Raw genomic sequence first — 19,880 nt, forward strand, 5'->3', positions numbered from 1 at the left:
CTCTATGCATGGTAAGGTTTGTGCTATTACTTAAAGTTGACATATTATCACATTTACCATTACTGGAATCCCTTATGAGATGCTAAGTCACATCTGCTACACATATGTCAATGTATTCATCTCTCAAAGTATGCATATGAGAAAATACATTTGTCATTGTATTTACCAAGTATGCATGTATAGGTAAATGTACCATTTGTCAATGTATTTGTCATGTATGCCTGGATAAGAAAATACCAACACCTGTTTGATTCAATTTTCTTTATAGGTTGAATATAACTTCCGCAAATACATAGTATTTTTTTTTACAAATATTGTAAGAAAATGAAAGCACTGTTAACATCAACTTTCTTTCCATTTAATAAATATGATTGTAAATGCATAAAACAATTACACACAGCACAGTTAAGGTCAAAACAAAAAACATTGTACACCTAAACTTTTGTATTTTTATATAAAAGCTTTACAGTAATAAAACTCTGTCTACAAAAATAATCTCACTAACTCTATGGGGGGAAGAGAGCGAAGTCATAGTTTAGGGATGAACAAAATCCAGTCCTCGTGAGGCGTGAGTGTCTGCTGGTTTCCTTTTAATGCCTTCACACACCTGGATACTGTCCTAAAATGGATACCACACTGCTGGTTTCACTGGTAGAAATCAGACCTTGTTTCAGATGTGAAACAAGGGTTTACGGTGTCCATATTAGGACTGCTTTAGAAACAAGACATTCAGGCTGTTCAGAACTGGACATGCCATCTCTTGCTCTAACTAGTCTGTCGTTCGTATAGAGCCCAGCCCACACCTTGGGTTCCTGTCCTGTGACATGACAGTATGTTATAACATCCTGTCCTGTGACATCACAATATGTCTTAACATCCCGGGCCAGAGTTTCCCTATGACTCGCCTGTGGAGCTTCAAGGAAGTTTCACCTGTCCGCCTCCATTTGTGAACCTGAAGGATTCAAAGGCAGAAAGTGCTTAACTTGAGCCAGTGTGGGCCGGTGGAATCCTTCTCAGCTGAATATTGCCTAAGGGGTGGTTCTGAGAGCTCCGCCAATGTTCTATAGGTAAAAATACTTACATGGAGCACGCAAAGCTTGTTATTCGAAGACTTATGTTAAAGAGACCATTCACTCAGAAAAGTCTCTTAAATCCTTTAATGTGATGATAATCAGGAGTAAATTTAGAGTCATATTGCTAGAGTTTCCTGCTGTTCTGCTGGAGTTATATATTCTGTAGTTCAACCAGTCATTTGTGAAAACAATAGCCAAAAGCTGCTACAATGTCATAGTTTTTCATATACATAAAATAATAGCAACTTTATAGTAGTCTTTCTGAGTGGAAATAGCCTATGTTCTTGTCAATTTGTAAGTAAAATATACCAAAAAATTAACAGAAGATTAAATCAGGTTTGTTATTTAAAAAAGTACTAGCATGCAGCCTCAAATATACATGTTTAAACTGGAGGAAGGGCTGTTTTTTTATACTGAAATATCTAAGACGCTTTCTTATGAAACACTATGGGAAGATAGCAATGTAACAATATGAGTTAGTAAATTACATCTGAATTCATACAATACAGTACATTGATGTATCCAGTCCATATCCATCTGAAAAGGCCTCTCTTTTCTAAGGTCATAGACACGAACATTGTCCTGTTTCTTTCTTGATTTACATTCTAGGTTGTGTGTTGGTGGGTGGTTGTTCGTGTGTGCATGTGTGTGTATACAAGATGTATGCTACATAGTTCAAGTCACTTGGAATATTTTAGCATCACTGTCCAGCTACAGTAGAATAATGGTTATATGAAGCTTCCAAAACTATCAACATTTCCCCTCCATAACTGTCTCTACAGAACGACAAGGACAATAAGAAGTGCCTTCCGAAATTCAATTTCCATCAATCAAACAATCACGTCTGTCAGATTCCACATGTGAAGCACTTCGGGGTTCGACTGCGTCTAACCCTGCTTCTCAAAACAAGTTAACCATCCATGTACCCCATCTTCCCGTACTGTCTGCGCTCCACTTCCTTTGGTTCTTGAAAGGGGGTATAATAAGCTATGGAGATGGAGAATACGGGGCCGAGACTGGGGGACATTAGCCTAAATGTGTCACCAACCTTAACCAGCCTTGAGCTTGACTGGCTGCATTAACTAAATTCCCAACTAGACTTCCAGTTCTGTTCTGTTCTCCCCATTTCAATGCCCTGGTGTGCCTTGTCCTAAAAAGCAGTCCACTCTTTTTTCGCTCTGAACGCTCCACTTGATATTTCATCTTAAAGCAGCTGGATTTCATTTTAACTTTTGCAACCTCCAAATTGGGACCTCAGATAATTTCAGGAAAAAAGGTTACTTTGAGAAAACGTTGACTGATTTTGGTGCCCCCCAAAGAACTGTCTTTTGCCCATTTCTCTTCTATGAAATCAGGTATAATTAATGCATGGTGTCAGAGGGAACTGAAAAGTTATTGAATCTACATGGGCTTCTCTTGAAGTCCCTATCATGGTAGCACGCTAGCACCATGGTTCTCAGGCAAGCTATTACATTGGAGAAATAACTAAGTGTCATACAACTAGTGTTTCTTGTTAAATATAGCTCGTAGTGTAAAGATTAAGAGAAAAGTTCAATAAAATCACCAAATCAAGAGAGACAACCAAACCCTGTATCTGTCTTTGACTTATTACATTGTAAGCAAAAACAAAACATTTCAGTACAAAAGTGTATTGTGCCATAATCAGCTTTCCATGAGACAGCGAACGGAAACAAAATGGTTGTATTAATAATTGATATAGTTTTTCTGTTTAGTTGGTAATTTGTTATTAAAATACACAAATATCAAATAGACATTCATGATTTACAAAATAAATGTGACTTTAAATTAAATTATATACTTTAAAGTATATTCTTAGGAATAAATAGCGTGCCACCGCTGTTAGCGACACACAGTAGCACAAAAGGATGTAAGACACTTACAGGAAGCTAACCAAAAGAGTGTGGTTTTTTATGTATGTTTTTCTTTAGTTCATGCTGGCTTTCCATTTCTAGTTACATACTTGACTTTGTATAAATACATTTAATCAAAAATTATTTTTTATTGGATAGACATATATTATGTATAAAATAAAAACCTGTATACAGTTTCTTCTGGTTTTCACAGAGCACAGTAAGTGTCAGCAAAGTCCAACATGCACAGGTATAAAGCTCAAAACCATTGTGTCTGCTCAAATGGTTAAAAAAGTCCATGACACAGAATGGAGTTGCTGTTTTCGGAGTTGTCCAGAGTTTTTAAATGTTGATGTACGTGGGGAGTTCATTTGAGAACTTGACATGTGCGTGAGGTTTGATGCATCCTTTTAAAGGAGAAAATTATGGGAGACAGAGACATGAGGAAAGATGTCAGAAGACATTCCAGTCAGTATGAGTTAAGTCACATTTCTCCACAATGAATGAGGCTCTTGCTGAAACCTTGAGTGGAATGGGGCTATCAATTTATTAATCAAAACCTTAGTGGAAGTCTCTGTGAATGACACAAAAGCTTAGGTTCACGGCAACCAATCTAGTATGTGAAAGTGATGGAACGAAATGAAATTATATGATAAGAAATTGCAGTAATATTGAAATGAAATTAGTAGTACTAGACTTAGAAACTATTTTTTTTTTTATATATAAAGGAAAAATACAAATGTAATAAAAGTGGCGTAGTCACTCACCGATGGGCCGTGTGTTCAACTCGGTGTCCATAAGCTCCGGAGAAGTCACCAGCTCCCTCGGAGTGTTCGGGGACACCAGGGTGCTTTCCGTCAGACTTACTGGACTTGGCATCATTTCTTGTTCTTTTTCGTTCTGCATCTGTGCATAGACGTTGAGGCCTGGGATCTTCCTTGAGGAAAGATTTACAATGAGATTCGCCAGGCTAATAAAATGGGAGAGGGATGTTACATTGCCTGCATCGGGGACCAAATAATTCTGATGCTCCTCTTTCCAACCCAATAATGTGTAGCCGCTCCCAGGAGATATACCCAGTTGACTTAATTGCTTTGTTTCGATGCCTTCCGGCCTTAAGTATAATTTTGTATATATTTGTATGCAAAAAAAGATTATAAGTTGTTGTTCGTATGTGTATGTTTGTATTTGCTGTAAAAAAAAAAAAAAAGGGGGAACAAATATTATTAAAAAAGGAAGGCAATTACACATTCTACTGTATAAACACATTTATTTTCTAAGACGTATATGTGTTGTTTCGCTCTCTCTCTCTCTTCTCTTTCTTTCTATAGATCTTGTCTCATTGACCCCTCCTGCCCTTTTCACACAGAACTGTACCTTGGTGGACGGAAATAATTTAACATTTCAGAAAGGTCAACTAGCAAAGCTCAAAGGGATAAATATTGATAATGCCTGAAGGCTGACTGGCATTTAATTTGCGTACAGAGAGAATGCCTCGACAAAAGGATTCTAAGAACGTTGAGAGAAATGCCATTTCTCCCTTGAAACTGTAAGGTGTACGCTATGTTTTCACACAGACGTTTGATAGACAGTATATTTGTTAAATGCCAAATGTCTAGACACTCAGTAACTCCCATTTGGTTAGTAACTTTCCACCAATGTTCTTTCTGATGTATGACCATAATTATACTGTAGCTCATAGCTCACAATTTGTGTCAGAAGAGGTATTAGACCCTAGTCGAACAGTGAGATCATAGCTCACTCAAAATGTTTCGTCAACACTCATGAACTCTCCCACTTGGTTAGTAACATTCTCCCAACGTCCTGGCAACTTACAACCAGATATGGGTTATAGAGATCATCTCTACAGCATATCATGAGCACTGTACCTTTTGAATTTGTAGACGACAAATATCGCCAAACCCAGAACCACAACCGACAGCAGCATCAGCATGGCCGAGCCGCTGTGGTTCTCACTCGTGTCCACTAGGGGCGCTGTAGAGGTGGGAGACAAGAGTCACACAGTACAGTATACATTGAATTCCAAACAGTTTCTATAGAGAACAAGTAAATCATGCGTTTAAGAAGTCAACATGAAAAGTGACACCTACTAATTCATAAAATACAAAATATAACAAAATAATTAATAAAAAAATATGAAATTGCATTGTGATTAAGTTTTTCATACGGTAAGTATTTATTGACTTCTCTTACTCTTTATCTTATAAGCCCCTAGGACAGTAGCAGCATCCCCAAAAGGAAGAGGCACACACACTTGTAACGATGCTCACTCTCTGAATGTCTCTGTGTAGCTACATGATGGGAGCCAATCAGACAACAGGGTTGGGGGGTGTTAGTTAGTCGCTGGGCAGGAAATAGACCTCCTGGGCCTGTATTCACAGAGTCTTAATGTAGGAGTGCTGATCTAGGATCAGGTCCTTCCTTTCCATATAATCTTATTTGTTATGATCTAAAAGGCAAAACTGATCCTAGATCAGCAGTCCTATTCTGAGACACTTATTGAATACAGGCCCTGGCTCTCTATTTCTATCTAGAACTATCTCTATCTATCTACATACTCATTAAAAATACCCTGTTATCCTCAATACACCTAGCAAACACAACCAAAATGTAGGTATTTGTTTTCGAAGAGATGCAGACACTTACCTGCTGACAAATGTGCAGCATATACTGTGACCTGGACCCCAGGCCGAAGGGTGAACTGGACCAGGTTTTGGTTGAGGGCGCTAAGCAAGATTTCAGAGAGCTAGAGAGGGAGAGACAAACACGACAAAAAACATTAATTTAAAAAAGTATATGCGCATCGATTGACATAATAATTAGAGTATTAAGATTTCTAAATCAACTTATTGGAACTTTTTAAAGCAGAGATCTATGAGAGTACATTTACATTTAGCTTCTTATCCAGAGCAACTAGGGTCAAGTGCCTTGCTCAAGGGCACATCAACAGATGTTTCACCTAGTCGGCTCGGGGATTTGAACCAGCAACCTTTCGGTTACTGTCCCAACGCTTTTAACCGCTAGTCTATAGATCAACACTAAATCAAATCCAACTGTATCTAAACTGCATAAAACATCTCAAAACACTTCACCGTATAAGAGACAGAATAAAGACATCTAGCAGTATCATTAAATAGTATAACTAATACACTGCTCAAAAAAATGCACTTCTGTGAAATCAAACTGTCCACTTAGGAAGCAACACTGATTGACAATAAATGTCACATGCTGTTGTGCAAATGGAATAGACAACAGGTGGAAATTATAGGCAATTAGCAAGACACCCCCAATAAAGGAGTGGTTCTGCAGGTGGTGACCACAGACCACTTCTCAGTTCCTATGCTTCCTGGCTGATGTTTTGGTCACTTTTGAATGCTGGCGGTGCTTTCACTCTAGTGGTAGCATGAGACGGAGTCTACAACCCACACAAGTGGCTCAGGTAGTGCAGCTCATCCAGGATGGCACATCAATGCGAGCTGTGGCAAGAAGGTTTGCTGTGTCTGTCAGCGTAGTGTCCAGAACATGGAGGCGCTACCAGGAGACAGGCCAGTACATCAGGAGACGTGGAGGAGGCCGTAGGAGGGCAACAACCCAGCAGCAGGACCGCTACCTCCGCCTTTGTGCAAGGAGGAGCAGGAGGAGCACTGCCAGAGCCCGGCAAAATGACCTCCAGCAGGCCACAAATGTGCATGTGTCTGCTCAAACGGTCAGAAACAGACTCCATGAGGGTGGTATGAGGGCCCGACGTCCACATGTGGGGGTTGTGCTTACAGCCCAACACCGTGCAGGACGTTTGGCATTTGCCAGAGAACACCTAGATTGGCAAATTCGCCACTGGCGACCTGTGCTCTTCACAGATGAAAGCAGGTTCACACTGAGCACATGTGACAGATGTGACAGAGTCTGGAGACGCTGTGGAGAACGTTCTGCTGCCTGCAACATCCTCCAGCATGACCGGTTTGGCGGTGGGTCAGTCATGGTGTGGGGTGGCATTTCTTTGGGGGGGCCGCACAGCCCTCCATGTGCTCGCCAGAGGTAGCCTGACTGCCATTAGGTACCGAGATGAGATCCTCAGACCCCTTGTGAGACCATATGCTGGTGCGGTTGGCCCTGGGTTCCTCCTAATGCAAGACAATGCTAGACCTCATGTGGCTGGAGTGTGTCAGCAGTTCCTGCAAGAGGAAGGCATTGATGCTATGGACTGGCCCGCCCGTTCCCCAGACCTGAATCCAATTGAGCACATCTGAGACATCATGTCTCGCTCCATCCACCAACGCCACGTTGCACCACAGACTGTCCAGGAGTTGGCGGATGCTTTAGTCCAGGTCTGGGAGGAGATCCCTCAGGAGACCATCCGCCACCTCATCAGGAGCATGCCCAGGCGTTGTAGGGAGGTCATACAGGCACGTGGAGGCCACACACACTACTGAGCCTCATTTTGACTTGTTTTAAGGACATTACATCAAAGTTGGATCAGCCTGTAGTGTGGTTTTCCACTTTAATTTTGAGTGTGACTCCAAATCCAGACCTCCATGGGCTGGTAAATTTGATTTCCATTGATTATTGTTGTGTGATTTTGTTGTCAGCACATTCAACTATGTAAAGAAATTTTTTTTTAATAAGATTATTTCATTCATTCAGATCTAGGATGTGTTATTTTAGTGTTCCCTTTATTGTTTTCAGCAGTGTATAACCACTCTAGTCACATTATTGGTTCGTCTCAGAATGAGTTTCTTCTCATGCATACCATGCTGAGGCAGATCTTTCCACCACATACTTACTGATACCCACAACCAATGGCTGATACTACACACCCCACGGCTCACTGAAACCTTAGTTAATTCACTGCACCCTCCCTCCACCCAGAAACCCAGTTAAAGTGAAATATCTATGGATGAATCCGTGCAGGTTCTCACCAATTTAATACATAATGTAGAGCCTATTTGATGAAAAACCTTGCTTTTACTCCGGTTTTTAGAGCGACAAGTAACCTTTTGCACCGAGAACGTGCAGTTTGGACATAAATCAGATGTATCACCCTGACCTAGAGGCTGCAGCTGGAATACAGTGTTACATTTCATGATGCTTCCAATCTAGTCCGGGCATAATCCCCTGAACTATACTGTCCATATGATATCAATCACACAAATTATGATTTGTACAATTATAAATCTAAACTGTAACACATTAGGTCAGATATGTCATTTAACAAAGTTGTATCCTTTTTACTTTGCATTCGGGCCAAAGACTAAAACAGAGAATATGTATGCACTTCATGCATAGAAAGACCCTGGCTAAACAAATTCCCTTTTCCCTGCGGAATCCATTTTATTTCTTTGCTAGGCTTCATTAATTTTATCTGCCTCATTTACCAAATGAATTGTGATATGAGTAGTTTCTCCCAGTCCTTCACATTCCTTCCCGCTTTCATATTTCTTACCAAGTTTAAAATTAGACCATAGCTATGAATAATTACTTTTTCTCGCTGTGTATCGGGGTCACTAAATCTATTATACATTCCAATAAGCACACCCGTACATTACACTTTCAAGATGCAAACCTTGAATAAAGATGTATTGGCGGGGCTTGAGTGAGAAGGGTCTTGCTATACCCAGGCAATATGGCAGATTTGAGGAGGGGAAAATACAATTAATTTCTTCCTGGTTCTATTCTATTCAGATATTTTTAATGATCATCCATTATCTCTTATAGGCCTTGGAGCTATTTCAGTACATCTTGATACCTCCAGGTGATTCAGAAGCCAGTATCAGCAGAGACACTATCTTTGTCTGGGTTTATTCCTGTGAAAGACTGCAACTCCGCCCCCTCACATAGAGATGACTCGGGGTAATCTACAGTAAAGCCGTCCCCAGTGAGGACTTTTGAAAGCTTGTCACACTTATTGATGAGGCTAGTTGATATTCTGCAGTGTGTGTGTGTGTGTGTGTGTGTGTGTGTGTGTGTGTGTGTGTGTGTGTGTGTGTGTGTGTGTGTGTGTGTGTGTGTGTGTGTGCGCGCACGTGCGAGTGGGGGCGCGTGTGTGTGCGCGCACGCATATGTAAGCCTCTGTGGACAATATTGACATCTACTGGAGAAACGATGAACTCAGCATGTTTTCAGACCGTAGCAGTATAGACTAACACAGCTATGTATTAGTGAAGAGTGTTAGAAAAATGAATATTTCTAAGCCTACTCATGTTTAGTTCAGTGGAGACCTCTAAATTATGCCAAATTGAATGACAAGAAAATCAACAGATGGCGAACATGTTGGTGCAAGAAAACAAGTGCTTAGCAGTCAAACCCAAACATCCAACAAGCAGAGTAATATCCTCCTAAAATATAGCTCAAAATGTCATTCAGTGCTAATTCAGAGTAAGTACAGTATATGCCAAAATAACTACAAAGTATGCTCCTACTCCAACTCAAACATCTGACATTAATCAATATAGGAACTTAATGCATTCAATTGTATGGTTTACTTTTATGGAAATAATGGAAACTTAGTTGTCAGATACCCAATTTGGTAATAATTAACTGACAGGTATAATGCTTTTTTAACCTGTTATAAGCATGAATAAGGCTTTATATCATGCATTTTGAATAAGGCTAAGGCCAATAATATGTTATGTCTATGTTTCAACTGACACAACATGCCTGTTATTTAATCAATCATACCTGGTCTAAATGAGCTGAGTTCTTCTCCGGCTTGCCCTCCGTTAACTCTTTGTCTGGCAGGAGGAAAAACTCTGCTGCCGTGGGCAACCCTGGTAGGACAGTGACAAGGAGTCGCTCCGGGCTCATCCCCGTGGCCTAGAGAAAGATGAGGAGGAGGGCGAGGAAGAAGAGAGAGATGAGAAGGGAGAGGGGTAGGATGAGGAAGAGGAGTTGGGAGAGGAAGGTGAATAGGAAAAGAGAAGGAGGGAAGGGAAGAAGAGGAGGAGGAGGAATATGGAGAGGAAAGGGAAGAAGAACAGAAAGAGGAGGAGTAAGAGGAAGAATTCCCCATCAACCATTAGGACTAGACTGGATCGCTTTTCATGTCATTAAGCACTTCATCACAGAGGAAAGCAGTGGCATTGAAAAATAGGAATTGTCTGGATGGTCGTAATTAGTGTGACTGTGATACATTGCTGAAATACCTACTGTGATACAGTATTACAAACATCAATGAGACTTAGATCTGAAATGATCATACTACTCAGGTCCGGAGCTGATTGTATCAAATATTTCCGTTCTCAAATATACTGAATAGTATGAGCAATTCAATACATTTTGTGGATACTACAATGTCTACCCAACATGTCATGTGTGGATTTGAAGTACACTATATATATAAAAGTATGTGGACACCCCTTAAAATGTGTGGATTGGGCTATTTCAGCCACACCTGTTGCTGACAGGTGTATAAAATTGAGCATACAGCCGTGCAATCTTCATAAACAAACATTGGCAGTAGAATGGCCTTACTGAAGAGCTCAGTGACTTTCAACGTGGCAACGTCATAGGATCCCACCTTTCCAACAAGTCAGTTCGTCAAATTTATGACCTGCTAAAGCTTCCCTGGTCAACTGTAAGTCCTGTTATTGTTAAGTGGAAACTTCTAGGAGCAACAACGGCTCAGTCGCGAAGTGGTAGGCCACACAAGCTCACAGAATATGACCGGTGTGTGCTGAAGCACGTAGCGCGTATAAATCGTCTGTCCTCGACTACAACAGTCACTACAGAGTTCCAAACTGCCTCTGGAAGCAACGTCAGCACAAGAACTGTTCGTCAGGAGCTTCATGAAATGGGTTTCGATGGCCGAGCAGCGTCAGCTGGAGGGGTGTAAAGCTCGCTGCCATTGGACTGGAGCAGTGGAAAAGTGTTCTCTGGAGTGATGAATCACACTTCACCATCTGGCAGTCCGACGGACGACTCTGGGTTTGGTGGATGCCAGGAGAACGCTTCGTGCCCCAATACATAGTGCCAACTGTAAAGTTTGGTGGAGGAGGAATAATGGTCTGGGGCTGTTTTTCATGGTTCGGGCTAGGCCCCTTAGCTCCAGTGAAGGGAAATCTTAATGCTACAGCATACAATGACATTCTAGACGATTCTGTGCTTCCAACTTTGTGGCAACAGTTTGGGGAACGCCCTTTCCTGTTTCAGCATGACAATGCCCCCGTGCACAAAGCGAGGTCCATATAGAAATGGTTTGTCGAGATCGGTGTGGAAGAACTTGACTGGCCTGTACAGAGCCCTGACCTCAACCCCATCAAACACCTTTGGGATGAATTGGAACGCCGACTGCGAGCCAGGCCTAATCGCCCAAAATCAGTGCCTGACCTCACTAATGCTCTTGTGGCTGAATGGAAGCAAGTCCCTGCAGCAATGTTCCAACATCTAGTGGAAAGCCTTCCCAGAAGAGTGGAGGCTGTTATAGCAGCAAAGGGGGGACCAACTCCATATTAATGCCCATGATTTTGGAATATGACGTTTGGCGAGAAGGTGTCCACATACCTTTGTTCATGTAGTGTATGTCCCTCACACTGACGGTTGAGTACATTCGGAGCTACAGTCCAGCTGGGCCTAACTTCACTAAACCATGACAATCAGACATTCAGTGAGATTTATTTGTACATGTATGGCCTCCACAAATACGACCCTGAACTCACAGGCGACCAGCAATTCCAGAGTTCAATGTGACAGGGAAGGCAGTGCAACAGCAATTTAGAATGTACTTGAAGTAATTTTCCCTTGTCATTTAACATCATAAACCGTGGATTCATCTCAGTCGCAACCTGAGGTCACAGAGAATGTATTTTAAAGAGGGCCACAGACTAAATACACTGAACCAAAATATAAACGTGTTGGTCTCATGTTTCATGAGCTGAAATAAAAAATCCCAGACATTTTCCATATGCACAGAAATCTTATTTCTCTCAACTTTTGTGCACAAATGTGTTTACATCCCTGTTAGTGCTCCTTTGCTACAATAATCCATTGACCTGACAGGTGTGGCATATCAAGAAGCTGATTAAACAGCATGATCATTACACAGGTGCACCTTGTGCTGGGGACAATAAGAGACCTCTTTAAAATGGGCGGCAGGTAGCTTAGTGGGTAAGAGCATTGAGCCAGTAACCGAAAGGTCGCTGGTTCTAATCCCCGAGCCGACTAGGTGAAAAATCTGTCGATGTGCCCTTAAGCAAGACACTTAACCCTAATTGCTCATGTAAGTCGCTCTGGATAAGAGCGTCTGCTAAATGACTTAAATGTAAATGTAAATGTAAAATGTGCAGTTTTGTCACACAACACAATGCCACAGATGTCTCAAGTTCTGAGGGAGCGTGCAATTGGCATGCTGACTGCAGGAATGTCAACCAGAGCTGTTGCAAGATAATTTAATCTTAATTTCTCGACCATAATCTGCCTCCAACATCGTTTTAGAGAATTTGGCAGTAAGTCCAACTGGCCTCACAACCGTAGACCAAGTGTAACCACGCCAGCCCAGGACCTCCACATCTGACTTCTTTACATGCGGGATCGTTTGAGGTGTGTGTGTGTGTGGGGGGGAAATAAAGCCATTTTGTGGGGAAAAACTCATTGTGATTGGCTGGTCCTGGCTCCCCAGTGGGTGGGCCTATTCCCTCCCAGCCCTACCCATGGCTGTGGCCCTGCCCAGTCATGTGAAATCCATAGATTAGGGCCTAATTAATTAATTTGAATTGACTGATTTCCTTATATGAACTGTAACTCAGTAAAATCGTTGAAATGGTTGCATGTTGCGTTTATATTTCTGCTCAGTATATACTGTGTGTGTGTGTCTGTGTGTGCATGTAATATACAGTTAGATACGAGGACCACTCACCTGAACCATGGAGTTCTTGATGACTCTGCTGACGTCCAGTCTCCATTCGGCCACGTCGGGGTTGTGGTCATCCAGGTTAGATGAGAAGGCTAGTAGATGTGACCTGAAATATTCTACACAGAGAAAAAACTAACAATCAGTGACAAGTGTATGATGATCAGCTGATGACGATGCTTTTCTATTTCTGTCCTATTGCATTGTCTCAAATAACAAATGTGTCAAATTAATGAGTAGTAAACAATTTCTTTGAGTCGTACTTACTAGCCAACCTCCAGTGCACTAAAATCTACAAAGTCAACTCCTCTAAGTAAACTTCTAGAAACAAACCTCTGGCAGTATACATGGCTGTTTACAACACAAAACAAAACCCAAAAAACTGCGGAGTCATCGTCACCACCACCGTGCTCACTGCTCACCGTGGACAGCGATGGTTTTCCGGTCCTGCAGGATGCCGTTCCCAGCGGACACCTGCACGGTGACAGTGTTGACGCCTTCCCGGGAGAACGTGCACGCCACACTCCCTTCCAGGGTGATTATCGGCTGCAAAGAGAAAGAGAGGGATGAAGAGCGGGAGAGAGAGAGAGAGCGAGAGAGCAAGGGGGTTCCCATGGGAGGCCCTTATCAACCTTGTTAACATCTCACACAGACACTATTTACACTACAGAGGTGTCAGCCGGGAGGCAGGCAGGCAGCCACACACATAAACACAACCCACATCACCCCCCAAGGAACCATGATCGCAGCTGTGCTGCATAGAACTGTCCGCGGAGAGTTCCATGTGACACCAACAGGTTTCTCTGTCGTTACTCGCATCTCCATTTGTTCTTGAAATGGCTCAGATATGCTAATTCTGGAACATTTTCTCATGCACTAGAATAGCTAGCAGCTGCATTAGTAGCTAAACTCGTTGCCCAACCAAACAAAACAAATTCTGAATTAAGTCAGACAAATACTGCTCTAATTTGTAAATCTAGCACAAATCTTTCTTCACGTCTCTTTATCTTACAGTGTGAAGGATGAGCATTCAATAAAACTACAAGTCCCAGCAGTATTGAAGTATGTTATCTTACCTCAGTGTTATTTCCGAACCACCAGATGTAGGTGACTGTTCCCACTTGGCTAGGCCACAGCACAGCGGTGAGGTTGACTTCCTTACTCTTCACCGCCACAAAGGGAGCGGAGAGATGGATATACTCCAGCTGACCTACTCAAAGTCACAAAAATACATGACAGTGAACCCACTGAGACTGACTCCACAAAGTCTTGAGGCCTCTTATAAAATGAAGGGGCGATAAAAAGTGAGTTGTGTTCAGTAACACAATTACATCACAGTCAACCGACTGACTCCACAAAGTTTTGGGAACTCTTCTGAAATGGATGAAGTTGCATGAAAATGATCTGCCCTAAAAATGCATCACAGTGAACTGACTAACTACACAAAGTAAGTTTGTAGCCCCTTATGATATGAAGGCACAAAAAATGTAGTTGCATTCATAATATTTGCATACAAATATATATTACAGTGAACCGATTGACTCCTTCAAGTTTTGGGGGCTCTAATTAAATTAAGGTAAGCAGAAAACTTCAGATTATCCGTCTCTGGGCCCCTTATGAATTGAAGGCACATAACCAAAAAAAAGTGAGCTGCATTCAGAGGATCTGGTCCGTTCTGGGACGCTGTGGTCACCATCTGTGTGTTATTTTTCATCCCTGGCACTCCTGAGTCCTGGCTGGTCCCATTTGTAACGGCTGGCACATCAAGATGGACAGATTGCAAGGTCCCACAGCTCCCTGATCAATAAGTCAACTACGTTACATCTGTCACCCACGATACCACCGGGGGTGGTCAGCCCCGTCATCACAGAGGAGACGGGAATGACTTGCATGTTAGAGTTAGAGTGGAGGTACCCTGAAGAGCTATTATATAGAGAAAATGGCTTCGGCTTGACTGGAATTGTAATACCTTCATCTCCACTGATCTCGGACCATGACGTATTACACAAGCAGATAAGAAATGTAATGTTCTATGCCAGTTTCCCAACCCTGGTCCTCGAGTACCCCCAACAGAAAACATTTGTATTGTAACCCAGGACAAGCACAACTGATTCAATTAGTCAACTAATCATCAAGCCCTCAATGAGTTGAATGAGGTGTGTTTGTCCAGGGCTACAATGTAAATGTGTACTGTTGGGGGTATGGTTGGGAAACACTGTTCTATGCAAGTAAAACAAAAACAACACTTGCTGTAAATGTTTGCAAAGGAACAATTTTGTGTGTTAGAATTGTATGGCTTCTATCTCAAGGCCATCAGACTGTTAAATAGCCTTCACTAGCCGGCTACCACCCGTTTACTCAAACCTGCACCTTAGATGCTGCTGCCCTATATACATAGACATGGACTCATTGGCCACTTTAATAATGGAACACTAGTCACTTTAATAATGGAACACTAGTCACTTTAATAATGTTTACATACTGCTTTACACATCTCATATGTCTATACTGTATTCTATTCTACTGTATTTTAGTCAATGCCACTCCGACATTGCTCGTCCTAATATTTATATATTTCTTAATTCCATTCTTTTACTTTTAGATTTGTGTATTGTTGTGAATTGTTAGATACTACTGCAATGTTGGAGCTAGGAACACAAGCATTTCGCTACACCCGCAATAACATCTGCTAAATATGTGTATGTGATCAATAACATTTGATTTGATTGTATAACTACCTCACTCATATGTCTGTAGATTACGGGCTACACTGAAGTAAGGTAAGGTTAGGTAAGGTAAGGTAAGGTAAGGTAAGGTTAGGTAAGGTAAGGTAAGGTAAGGTAAGGTAAGGTAAGGTTAGGTTAGGTAAGGTTAGGTAAGGTTAGGTAAGTTAAGGTTAGGTTAGGTAAGGTTAGGTAAGGTATTTAACTACACTCACATGTTAAAGGTTGAAGACCAAACATGAAGCATGGAGGTTGAGGACCATGATTTGGTCACAGTGAGAGACAGACTCACATGTGACATGGAGGTAGAGCACCACGCTCTCCGACCCCAGGCTGTTCTCTCCTGTAGCGGTCACACGGAAGATCCCCACAGCCTTGTAGATGTGCTTGATCCCATCCTCTATGGAGCTCACGTTGGAGTAGGTCAGAGCGTGACCGTCCCCGAAGTCCACCATGATGCTCGTCCTGGCTCCGTCTCCCTATACAGGAAGTAACAGTCATCAAGGATAGAAAAATAAAACTGTATTCTTACACTAGCTACTGTAAGTATGTTTGAAATAATGTTATTTGGTAACACTTTATATGAAGATGTAATGGCATAGTAATAGAATAGAGAGTATTTTGTTGTTATCACAGAAGTGGAGAGTTGACATACATTTTACAATACTGAGTTAAAGTCAGTGCCCGGTCTGAATGAACAGGGAGCCAGTTACTGTATTTCTCCTAAGGAAACACCACTCACCTCTTCAAGAAACACCAGGAAGGTGACATTGGTGCCCAGCGTAGCTGTCAGCTTTCCTTCACTGGTGACGAGGTGCAAGCCTTTGGGGGCCTGGGTAGGACAGTGCTGCCTCCTGGCCATGTACTCTGCTATCACTCCCGCTGTGCAGTTATTGGACACAACCTTCCTGTAGCTGAATGTACATAGGTCACAACCGCGGTTAGAAGCTTTGCTGATGGATATATGAGCATAGAAAATAACTACCTTTACTTAAGCAGCTTGGCTATTGAGAACATACTCTCTTACAATAATGTCCTGTCATTTGAAATATCCTTATTCCAAGTCTACCTTTGCAGTCAGTTTTAATTAAATAGTGAATGAGTGTACATACAGATGTAGGAACTTAATTTGAGCCAGAAAATAATCCTGCAGCAACAGGAAATGTGAATTATTATGTGGATTTTAATTAACCTTTTACTGCAGTGGGATAAATCAGGGTCACACAGAGTCAATCTTGGTAGTCTTAAACAAATCTATTTTGAAACAAGAGTATACTCACACACATCTCACACACATGGTTATGTGCTTAAAAAAAGGAAGGCACCTGTACCATGTCAGATATAGAGTTGAAATGTATTCCATTTTGAGTTTGCATCCCAAAATTACTCTTCATATACATCACAGAAGACTGAAATATACCAAAAATGTTCGACATAGAAACACCAGATTGTTGTTGTTTTTATGAAAAATATTAATAACATTCCACCCATGAGACCGAAAACTGAGCTTTTGGTCATTGACTGCAGGAAAAGGCTACTGGACATTTTTGTAAGGCTTGATACATTTTTTGCAAGGGACAATTACAAACTTCAGAAGCCTTTTTAAACCTCAAATACTCTACAAGTGTTACATTGCCTGCATTGCAGGAAAGTTCTTCTGCAACAGGCTGATCAAATTAAGATCCAAAATCTGTAAGAGGCTACTGAGAGTCCTGGGGATAATCTGCTTACCCAGTGCTGTTGATGAAAGTAGTCCCTGTGGTACAGCTTCTAGACATGGACGATGGGAGGAACCAAAAGGCGGGGGTGCACTTGCCGTCACTTCGCCTCTCGTAGCCATAGTCACTGTAATGTTTGGATCGTACCAAAATAAACAGTCGAGTGAAACGCTACAAAGTAAACTTTTATAAGTGATTCAATTACTGACTCATACTGGTGACCCTGGAGTCAAAATAATTGAAGTATTCCAATGGCAATAAAATGTATAATATTGCCTTTTTAGTTTTTCAAACCCAGCCAATGTTGTTTATGCTACAATTATTGCATTAACACAGTCGAGTGAAATTCTACAACGTTTGTTTTGATACATTTGATGAATGTGATATAGAGGAATTGTCTTTGAGGGTTTGGGGTGGTACTCTGCACTGGGGCCTGAATACACTTCTCAAACAAACTGATTTTACAAAAAATTCATATATATATTTTTTTTAAACACAGCTCTCTGTGTTGTTTGTCCTACAATTAAAAGGCAACGTTGCCAGCACGCGCGTCCCCAAAATGATAGGAACAAATTGGCCCAATTAGGCCGACATGCACACAGATGCAGAAGTGTTGTGATTGTTAATGAACGCTATTAAGCCCGATGATTAATTGTCTCTTACTAAAACTCATTCCAAGTTTCCCGCCTCACTCAAGTGGCCCACGGATTTGGGAATTAACAAAAGCAACATTAATAATACTGATAGATCATTCAAAGAAATGGATTGTGAAGTTTGTAGCAAATAAGCTTTGGAAATGCGTCGTTGATGAACAGAGAGTCACTGGCAAAAGCTGAAAGCCACAAAAGCAGTGACAGAATTGGTTTCTTAAACATATGGTGACATTGTAGGGGAGAGCAATGGCAGACATTCAAGGAGAAAGACACACACACATTCACACGCACCCCCACACACTTCCCTATCCCACTCCCTATCAGCATGCGAACTTGGATCCTGGCAACCCTCCTCTCTCTCTGTACTTTTTCCTTCATTCTTCAACACACACACAGCTTGGAGTGGTGCAGTTGACTGCATTCCATTTAGCCGGGGCAGCCTCCAAGAGAATCCAGCAGCTAAGTCTCCTCTGCAATTCTAATCTGGAGTGAGCTTCACCATGACGGTGATCTCTTATCTTTTCAAACTTCACTTCCAGACCTATTTTTTTCATCCTCCACTCCATATGCCAGTGGTATATTGATAGGGCGGCTTAGGCAGTAGTTGTAATGCTGGATGTGTTTTTATGTTCGAGTAGTGTGTTGGAGTCTCTCCTCAAGTACCCTCAGCCAGTTCCAGTTATTTGATCTATTTCAGTACTATTCCATTCAAGTAAACCGTTAACTTGTGTAATGTTTACTATGTTTATTGTGTGCCAGTTTACTTACATTGTATTTACACTGTACCTACTTATGCATCATTTAGGGGTACTTAATGTGAAGGGGGACCCATCTGTCTACTCACCACTCAAAGTCGGCCTCTGTGCAGTCGCAGGGCGCCGAGGTCATCGTCACCGAGTACGTCTTACCCATAACGCACCTGGCTACGGGCTTCAACTTCCTGTAGATTCTTTTCACTCCCATGATGCACGGCTCGCCCTGTGGATATATTTTACGAATTGAAACAAAAAAAACTGAGAAAAAGGGTTGTTTTTGTTATATTTCACCCCATCGTCATCAATAATGTACCGCAGTGCGGTGAACCATGCCTGTATCATACTGTGTGTGAAAAGGCATGCCGTTGCTTTTTCCTTTACATGGGCTTATTTTGCATCGCTGCCCACTGAGGAGCATGTTGTGTGCTAGCGGTAAGCGATGCTAAACTTAAAACACTTCTCTCTCATGTATCCTACACACAAGCTGTTGCAGCTCGCTTGAGTTAGTGGTTCTGCCATTCTCTCTCACTGAATGTGGGGTTTTACTTTGCTTGACTACAGTAATCCAGGGAAACTTTCTTAGTCAGTGCAATATGTGTCAGTAGTGAGATGCTTCCAATCTTAAATCTCCATTTACCAGCAGTAAGAGCTCTATACATCCCTGGTGTTCAACGTGATAACACAAATGGCCTGATTGGATCCAAATGGTCTTAAAGCCACAATCTGCCATTTCAACACCTTACCCTGCCACTTTGTCTGGCAATTTGAGGGTCAATATGACAGATATGACAGACTGTTGCTTTAAAAACACACACCACAGCCTTTCCTTTGGACCAGTTCCCAATCTATTCTTCCTGCCCAATGTTTACCTCTATAATTGTTTACCTCTTCCATGGCTATATGTTTTGATCATTAGGGCCAGCCCAATCATGTGGGTGTTTGAGTCAATTATGGTAGCTTGGTCAGAATAAAGAAGCACTCTCTGTCTCATCCTTATGTTTGACTCTGGGTCTGTCTAGGCTCTCCTTATGAAACACTGCATACATTTGAGCCTGAGCGAATGCTCTACCTCAAATGTATGCAGTGTTTTTTAAGGAGAATTGTAGAGACACACATCCATCAGCAAGAATTAGAGGCAGTATGCCTAAGTGCTTTCGGCCCTGAGGGAGAGGAACGTCCGGCACCTGTCCAGCGCACACTCCACAGCTCAACACAGAGCAGAGCG

The 19,880-nt window shown here is 41.8% G+C and overlaps 1 protein-coding gene across 3 annotated transcripts in view; it reads right to left on the minus strand.

The window, feature by feature from the left end:
- Positions 1-273: 273 nt before the first annotated feature.
- LOC121533082 (VPS10 domain-containing receptor SorCS1) overlaps positions 274-19,880 on the minus strand; it is a 166,460-nt gene continuing 146,853 nt past the window's right edge. The window contains exons 16-27 of one of the 3 annotated variants that reach the window (XM_045223146.1): positions 18,745-18,878; positions 17,261-17,374; positions 16,272-16,443; positions 15,822-16,008; positions 13,883-14,016; positions 13,229-13,352; positions 12,813-12,925; positions 9,641-9,775; positions 5,612-5,711; positions 4,834-4,939; positions 3,712-3,881; positions 274-3,351 (exon numbers count right to left, since the gene is read on the minus strand). In XM_045223146.1, coding sequence (XP_045079081.1) covers positions 3,287-3,351; positions 3,712-3,881; positions 4,834-4,939; positions 5,612-5,711; positions 9,641-9,775; positions 12,813-12,925; positions 13,229-13,352; positions 13,883-14,016; positions 15,822-16,008; positions 16,272-16,443; positions 17,261-17,374; positions 18,745-18,878 — 1,554 coding nt within the window. In that variant the 3' untranslated portion in view covers positions 274-3,286. Of the gene's footprint in view, positions 3,352-3,711; positions 3,882-4,833; positions 4,940-5,158; positions 5,257-5,611; positions 5,712-9,640; positions 9,776-12,812; positions 12,926-13,228; positions 13,353-13,882; positions 14,017-15,821; positions 16,009-16,271; positions 16,444-17,260; positions 17,375-18,744; positions 18,879-19,880 lie in introns of those variants that run through there. The other 2 variants (XM_045223147.1, XM_045223148.1) reach the window with 2 other exon arrangements.

The sequence above is a fragment of the Coregonus clupeaformis genome, chromosome 10 (genome assembly GCF_020615455.1).
Source record: "Coregonus clupeaformis isolate EN_2021a chromosome 10, ASM2061545v1, whole genome shotgun sequence".
Classification (NCBI taxonomy): Eukaryota; Metazoa; Chordata; class Actinopteri; order Salmoniformes; family Salmonidae; genus Coregonus; species Coregonus clupeaformis.